The following is an 8,796-nucleotide window of genomic DNA, read 5'->3' on the forward strand; positions in this document are numbered from 1 at the left end:
CCGGCTGGAGGGAAGGCGGGGGGGGCCTCTCCCTGCCATGGGGGGAGGGGCAGGCTGTGGGAAAACCCTTCCCTAGCCACCCTCCCCCCACACACTCACAGCCCCCAACAAAACCCATACCCACCCCCACTCCACACCCACCCACACCTATCCACCTCCCCACAAATCCCACATACACCCATCCCCACACCCCACATACCCACAAACCTATACCCCACCCCCCCACAATATACAAGACTTCATTTTAAGCTATTATACTATCACCTCTATGTACACTATAAAAACGCATGTAAATCAGGACAAAAATATTTTTAAATGAAATTAATGAATGTTGTAGTACGTGTTTGATTTTTAGAATATAATTTGATATTTTTCTGGTTCAGAGATAGCAAAACCCCTCACTGAAAAGAGAACTTCTGAGGGCAACGGTGGCAAAGGCCAGGGGTTAGGGGGTGGAACTTCAGGTCCCAAGATGGTGACCAGGGGGCAGGGCACCTGTCAAAAGGCAGGGCTACCCATACGGCCCTCAATGGCTTGCCAAAACTCGGTAAGCGGCCCTCCACTCGAAATAATTGCCCACCCTGTTACAGACAAATGTGAAAAGCAGAAGGCAACCTAAAGAGGTGCACAGAAATGTATGATTTCAAAGACAGTCTGAAAGGGGGTTCAAGGAAATGTTGGGGACTTGTGGCAAAATGAAGGAACTGCAAAAAACTTGGTGCTCAGGAAAACGTGGGAGGCAGAACAAGGTTTTTATAAAAGGAAAGGAAGGAGAAATGCAGGGGTAGATTACTGTAGTGCTAACAAAAGACAAGTGGAGGAAACCTGAGTAGGGGAAATGAAGGGATGGGGCTAAGAGAAAGATAAAGAAAAAAGACAAAAATGGGTAACAGAGGGCTGAAGAGGAAAAGGGCTAATGAGGAGGCCTGTATATTTCACATTGCATCTTGGCCTACGAAAACCTAGGGAGAGCATAAAAGCTCAAAAACACATTTTTTTTAATTTTTACAAGTCTGTGCATAAATATTTAACATTTCACAATTTTATGGCAATTTCATAATTTATGGAGGCCTAATTTACATTTTTGAATGCCTGGGATTACAATACAGGATATATAACATAAGTAAATGATTTAGCCATAGGATTTATACCACATCTGTGTGGTGCAAATGTATTTGCAACATAAACTGATGCACAAAGTCAACTACAATGGCCCTGTTTGCGACTATAATAAAAAAAATCCATGAAGCAGGGACTTTTAGAAGACCAAAACAAAATATATTGCAATACTACCTGATGCTCTGTGGAGGTAAATGAAAACATGCAGGCTTCACTTTCATTTAATTCCTATCAGCTATCACAAGGGGAAGAGGGGAAAGGGAAAAGAAATGCACTTTTGAATGGCTATAAATAGTGGCAGCCTGCATTCAGGTGGAAAACCATACCTGGTTCCCCACCATTTCTGGTTGGAGAGAACAGATGTACTGTAACTGCACTATTCAGACTTAGCAAATAAAGTTGACAGGTAACTGAAGGATGCTGGTAGCTTGAAGCAATTTCTCTCTTACCCTAGAGTTGAATGAGTGCAGAACCAGGCTCTTCTGACATATGGATACCCATATGCTTCATCACTGTGCAGTTACGCTTTTGAATCACGATGTGCCACATTTTAAACTATCCTGGCAGTAGTTTTATTTTGCAAGAGAATTAAGGCCAATCCAGAGATCTTAAACTGAATTAAAATGAATACTGCATACATTTATACTCTCTAGTGCACAGGGAGAAGTCAGAGGTGACATTATATTCAGAGTCCCCACATAAGTTTGTTGTTAAACCACAAAGAGTAGCTTAACGCAGTGATTTCTCAACCAGGGTACCGTGTCATCCTGGGGTGCCTAGAGATAAAGGGTGCAACACAACATTAGCACTGGGAGATGTGCAAACATGCTTTGCACTATTTGCGGTATAAAATCCAAGCGGTTTTTTTTACAGCCGTCCTCCCCCGATATAGTACAGTTTTTCTCTCCGGATCCCAGGTGTAAAACTTTACGGCTAAAAAAAAATCCCTCCAAAGCACAGAGCAGGGCTACAAAGTGAGCTGCCCTTTTATGTACTTTTACAAGATATACTCCAAGATTTCAAATATGAATCATCCATAGTGTTAAAAGCATGTTGACCTGTTGTGGTCTTTCTTAGTTATTTACAGCAGAAAACTTGCTCTTGTATTTTCCTGTAGTTGAAAAAATGAATGTAAATTAAGAGCTGGAATTTTCCAAGGAGTGCCTTTGGTCTACCAAGGGATGCCTCAAGTCTGAAAAGGTTGAGAATCACTGGTTTAAAGGATATGTTTTGTGCCCTATTGATCTGAATTACTAATGGAGGGGACCTTTCCATCAAATCTGTTTATGTGCACACATCAAAAAACTATTGTATCATATTAATGATACAAAGGTATTAATGATACAAAGGAGTAGTTACACCATTGTAACAACATAGTCCTTCCAAGGAGAAGAAAAATCAGAAAATATAGTTGCATTAGTCTTCAGGGTTTTATTCAATGATTGTTAAAAAATAAAGTATAGCAGAGTTACTGCTACGCACTAAAATCTAATAGCATCTTCCCTTTCTTGGAGTCCTAGAGTAACAAGTTATGAAACCATGCTGCAAAAAACCAAGGAGGCTGAGATCATATCAAATCAGAGTATTTATTGTATTAAAATTTAACACACTGACAGACTAAGTTAGCATGAAACTCCATGTCTCATTCAAGTGTGCACTTCATGAGGTCCAAAGATATTAACAGAGTAGCCCAGCTGCATTAACTATTTTCTGTGACAATAAAAGATTTGTAAAATGATAGATTGGACCCTCTGGATTTCCAAATCCAACTTATAATTAACATCTTAGTCATCATGAAAATGTCACAAAACTAGGCATCAGCAATGGATACAGGTGCAAATCAAACCTTCAGTCCTACATTAACACCAACTCAACCTATACTCTGTAGAATTATAGACAGAATCACTTAACATAACACTCAAATACAATTGCAATTATTTTTATGTGCAAGCTTAAAGATTTATTAATAAAACAAGATCAGAATCTTAAGGGATGGAAAACACCAGACCAATTAGGTAGCATTCAACTTCCTGTAAATCTTGGCTTTATTCTCAAATAAGAGGATATGCTAATTATTAGAAAACAAACTATGCTTGATGTTGGATATACTACATCTCCTGGCTGAAGTACTGGTGCTTCAGATTTGATTTGACAGCATCCAACATACCTATTTCTCAAACAATGAAAAATATTTTCTTTCTTTAAAGAGACAGTGATGAGAGAGGCAAAGAAGAAAAGAACCCATAAAAACAAAAGTGGAACATCGGGTCAATATGCACTTTACAGACTAAATAGATAAGCTATATATAGAGCACAAGCTCTCATGGAGTTCACTTCATCAGATGCTGTGAAAGGACAAGGGACTTCATACTAACAGTCAGCGACCTCTTGCTTTTATTCACAGTCCTCCCTGTATTATCACTATTTGTCCTTTACCTCCTTATCAGCTGCCACTGTCACCTGACAAAGTTCCCTGAGAGGCTTGTTTGCCTGTTTAACTTTGAATGCAAGAAGAGGAGAAATTACATCATGCAAAGAACGTGATTGTTTTATTGAGGCCATATGACCAAGACTAGAAATGTAAGTAGGAAAAGTTAACAGTATGGCTTGCCTACTTTATAAAAAACAGAGTCATTTATACATCAAATTACATTTTGAAATACTTGATGACTCTTATCCTATTCATGAGCTGTTCTATCCACATCTATTTTGAAATTAAAATTCAAAGATTTTCTAACTTATACACAACATTCTTATTTTTGCACAAAACATACCAGTTTCCATATTTTATTTGCTCATCAGGGCTCACATGACTCTAGTACTTATGCAAATACTTGTTAATTTTAGTTTACTTAATAACATGGGTCTGTGCGAGTGAAACCTTTATGCAAGACTAAATCAAATCCCTTAATACCTGAAGAATAACATAAGCTCCATAGAGAAAAGGTGAAGGGGTTTGTAGCGGCAAAACCAATCCCCTCAGTTTCTAGGTATAAACAGGTAAAATATCAGACTGATGAACACAGCAATGACGGGAAGGGAGGAGGGTCTGAAAAACATCCTCTCCTCTTGCTACTGAACATATACATACAATCTCTATATGGAAACCAGGAGTCCAAAGGTTTTACAGGGAGACTACAGCCTACCATGTAGGACAAAGCTGCTGTAAGAGGCAGCGGACAAAGCAGTTGCAGCAAATGTGTAATTTAACACTGATGGTGACAGCACTAACTTTATATATAAAGGCAACAGTAATAACTGTATATATAACACCGTATGAATCTTTGTTATCCCTCTACAGCAGTAAGTGACCTGCTGCTCAAATTGATATGCTCTGTGCAGTCAGCAACTGCAGAAGTACTCCAGAAGCAGCCAGTAATGGGTGTGCTGATCCTCTCTTTTTCCTCCCTTACCCTGTAGATGTGGCATTTTTTTCATGCCTCTACGATCATATCCCTCTCCGCCTCAAGACAGACAACCAGCACCTTCTTGGGTGTATACCACGTAGCTCTCACTGATTCCTGTTTAATTCAACCCTTCTTGACAGATTTTCAACAGGAGGATTAATTTAAAGTCAATATGTGTTGTACTATACAATAATCTGAAATCTAACATTACCTCAACACCTCTGTGTAGTCAAAAGCCTGACAGGGACGAACAACACCTTCTACAGGAATATAGGAAGAGTGTGAACAGCTTGCTCCAGCTGCAAGCTTAACAGTAACACTGGTCAGATGGGGAAGCAGTGGGTCTTATGAAACAAAGGTATATTTATTAATGGTATTTGCTACTGTAACTGCAATTCTATATACAGTTGTTACAAATTTCTGGAAGGGAGAGTAACTGGTCCCTCTGAGTTAAGCACATTACACTCCTTGCATTTTGCTTCCACCTGGGTTGTGGTAACTTCCATTTCATCTTACCTTTGCCTCTATGTCTAGCATTATACCCTTATTGAAAACATACGGCTGTGTAACTGCCTTTTGAAGGTGTAAAGTGAAAAACAATTTTGTCCCCAGTCTCTCTCTCTCAACATTTCTGAGATCTTTTGTCCCTGTCTAAATTAAACCCTGAGAATCCATTGCAAAGATATGGCAAGAGTCTGAACCTCTTTTACCAGCCTTCTCCAAGGTGATTTTGACCCAAACAGCTTCTATTTTAGCCATGTTATATGTTGTCTTACCTCTCTGAGGTCTAACACACCTTACGTATAAAGCAATCCAGCTTTATTTTTATCTATCCTAAGCAGCATGCATCTTTCAACATCTTTCTATCATGGCTGTTATTCCCTCACATTTCTATTACTCCTGTAACACATCCAATTTCATGCCCTGAACCCGTAGTTCAAGTTCCTCCCTTTTGTTGCCCAAGCTCCTAGCATTTGAATGCAAACAAAATTCCACCCTGACATAAATGCTGCTCCAACTTGCTTAACTCCAGAAAGACTTTAGCGATGACTAATTTGGGTGAACGAAAGAAGTAGGCTGTCCCATTTTTCCAGCTTTCCATCCAGACACACTAATTTGAAACTATGCTAATTACAATTATTTACCCTGACATAAATGCTTTATTTCAAATTCCACAGTTCTTGTGGAAAGAAAATAAATAAAGTCATGGATTGTTTTTATTCACGAAGACACAAATACCTCAGTGTTCTTATCATTGTTTGAGGCATAAAAATAAATACTTGAAGGTAGCCTATGTGCAAAATAGCACAGAGAGAAAGCAGCCCTACAAATATCTGCCTTGAATAAATACCAAGGACAATGCAGTACACGCTAAATACAGAGAGAATTTTGGAGAAATTGGGCTTTGTTGTAAGGGAGAACAGCTGGTATACCTACTTACATGTTCCAAGCATAAGAATTGACTATAATTTGAAAAACTGAAATAATATGGCTTTAATAACTTTAATTGTTGTACTCAAAGCAACTCTTAAAAATAACTTTGATATGCAATAATGAAAAATCTTTTGCTAATATTTTGGTAGAAATGGAGATAAGGTGTTGAATAAGTATGGTAATATACACTAAGTTTTTGCAATCTCCCAATTCAGGGACCAGCCTTACATTAGATGGGTCACACAGGACCTGTTTTTTTTGGTTAACTCTTCAATCTAATGAATGCCTGGGGGAATGCAGGATAACAAATTTCTATAACAGAGATTCAAAATGAAGAGTAATTCAGAAGCCCAGATCAGGTTTTTTACAATTCTAAGCACACAATTAGCTGCATATAGCCAGCTATATCAGCCCCATGGGGAAGGTGGGAGAGGGGGAACAAAGCGCAAAACCAGTAGGCTTTGTATAATCTCTATTAAGATGTGGCTTTGAACCAGCACAGTTTCACTCCCTTCACAGAAACGTGCATCTTCCATTTCCACACATCTGACATCCAGAAATTTTGGAAAGAATGTGCAGGACTCATGGCACAGGAGACATGAATTACTTTGCATGGCACCTTCCTCCTCCAGAACTGTTATTTCCCCACCTAAATAGCCTGGCAATCATTTTCAGAATTATTTTAACTGCATCTTTGCTCCATATTCTCAAGTCCCACTCAGGGAAAGTCAAATGGATCACAAACAGGAGCAAATCAAATGCACAGACTTAGGCAGCCCAGCACTCAATTCAGTGCTACGCTCAAGGGAAGGAATAGAAGAAAGCCCCATTCGTTTGGCAGAAAAGTTAAAGGAAGATCAGCCAGGTACAAGCAGCTGATCTTTCCTAAGAAGCATATGTAACTTGGCCCTGTATTTGTATTTTGAATCAGATAACAGCAACTGTAAACGGCCTAAGGCCCCCCACATAAATATGTTTAAACTCCACTGTATCCTAAAATTATGTTAACATTCAAAGTGATACCAAGTAGCTACATGCTGGACATGTCTACATAAGACGCTATGTTGCTGTAGTGACACGCTACGGCGACGCAGCTCGTTTCTAGTGACGTAGAGGCTCAAACTGTGATGCCGCCGCTACTGCTCAGTAGCAACAAGATACTGCGCAGTAGGGTTGGAAATGACCTGTATCACACCAGGACTGCGGAGTACCAACAATTGCTGCACAGTGCTGTGCTAAAGCAAGTACTAAATGTCTGTACAGTAAAAACTTTGCAGTCGGGTGCAGGTATAGATGTGCCCACTACATGCAAGATCCCATGCACCTCCTCAGAATGCTCACCTGGTGGTTTCCCAATCCTGGTCATCCTTATCTTTGTCCTCTTTGGAATCGGAAGTGTGAGGGTGTTTCTGCACAATCCTCATCCCACCAGCTTTCACTGGAAAGAAAAAAAGGAGAAGGAAGTCAAAGAGATAATTAAGATAAAAAGAACAAGGAAATTTAAGAGGCAAATTTAAAAATGAAATAAATAAAAATAAAAAGATCAAATGCGTATTTGCAGACTAAATTTAAGAATTACGTCTATGCATGGTGATTACTGGATCAAAAAATATTTACAAGTGAAAGTTTTAAGCAGTAGCTGTGCCAGGCTTCTTGCATTGCCTTGGGTCACCCTCACAGCTTGTCCTTTATTATAGTACCAATACTGTTTAGGAGGTGCAACATTTATTTCAACCCATCTCCATTAATCTGGGGCAAAAAAAGGAAGAAATGATGATGTTGGATTATCTCTCACATGAATTCTTTTGTTATTGTATAATTTTACTATGCTACACAAAAAGTGCTGGAAAAGTGCATTTTTATTATTCCAAATTAAATCTATACACCAAGTAATTGTTTTTTGAACATAAAGATATTTTCTTCAAATAACAGTACAAAAAAAATCCAAAGGACACTCAATTTATCTGGGTGCAAAGCATTTACCACACCTCAAATACAGTTGACATGTTCTCATAGCTTACATTTAGTAACAATAGAAATTAATATTCACTCTGAAAGTTCAAGAAAAATGAAGGTCAATATGTAGTGTTCATTGTCCATCCTGAGATAAAAGTAAAAAGCAATCTATAATCATGATTTAGTTGGTATCTGATTTGGGACACTACAACAAAATGAAAAGTAAAACTGAAAGCTTTTAGTAGTGATAGTAGCAACAACAACAAAATCTTCTCAACTGGAATACAGCGAAATAAGATTTTAAGGCGATTGTGTCCTTCAAGAAAATAGGTTCAATTATTTTCCAATAAACATTAGAAACCATAAGAGACAAAACTCCACGCATGCATAAAAAAGCACATCTAACTTTTTAGTTTGTTTCAAGCTGATATTATCTCTACTGTGGAAGAGTTTGCTGGCAGTCTCAAATGAGGTGTGGCAATTTGAATAGGCCTTAAAAACCTTATCACACACGCTGTACCTCCAAAAAGAGCAGAAGCATCAATATCTCTTTTGTAGCTATTATGTAGACAGAGCAGAAACAGAGAAATCAGGAAACCTTGATTTCTAAATTCTGAAAATAAACCCAAAGTCCTGAAGCTGCACAGCTTTTCCTTTGCTGCACAAGTTAGAATTTATTACCCAGTGTACCATAGTTCCTTAATTCCCTTTTTCCCCATTTAACCTGGGCAGGGGTTGGAATGTTGGATTCATGTTGGAATCAAGTACAAGGTAGCAAGTAGCTGTTGCCTGCCCCTCTGAATCCCCTGCCTCTCCCCTCACCCACAGCCTGGTTCCTGGCCCCCTTCCTACCTAGGGTTACCATGCGTCCGGGTTTTCT

At 38.9% G+C, this 8,796-nt stretch overlaps 1 protein-coding gene across 1 annotated transcript in view; it reads right to left on the bottom strand.

The window, feature by feature from the left end:
- The window catches only part of DAP (death associated protein), an 89,423-nt gene extending 80,627 nt beyond the window's left edge, over positions 1-8,796 (bottom strand). Inside the window, exons 1-2 of the mRNA XM_025215607.1 lie at positions 8,769-8,796; positions 7,302-7,398 (exon numbers count right to left, since the gene is read on the bottom strand). Coding sequence (XP_025071392.1) covers positions 7,302-7,398; positions 8,769-8,781 — 110 coding nt within the window. The 5' untranslated portion in view covers positions 8,782-8,796. The remainder of the gene's footprint in view (positions 1-7,301; positions 7,399-8,768) is intronic.

Source organism: Alligator sinensis, unplaced genomic scaffold, assembly GCF_000455745.1.
Source record: "Alligator sinensis unplaced genomic scaffold, ASM45574v1 scaffold82_1, whole genome shotgun sequence".
In the NCBI taxonomy this organism is placed as follows: domain Eukaryota; kingdom Metazoa; phylum Chordata; order Crocodylia; family Alligatoridae; genus Alligator; species Alligator sinensis.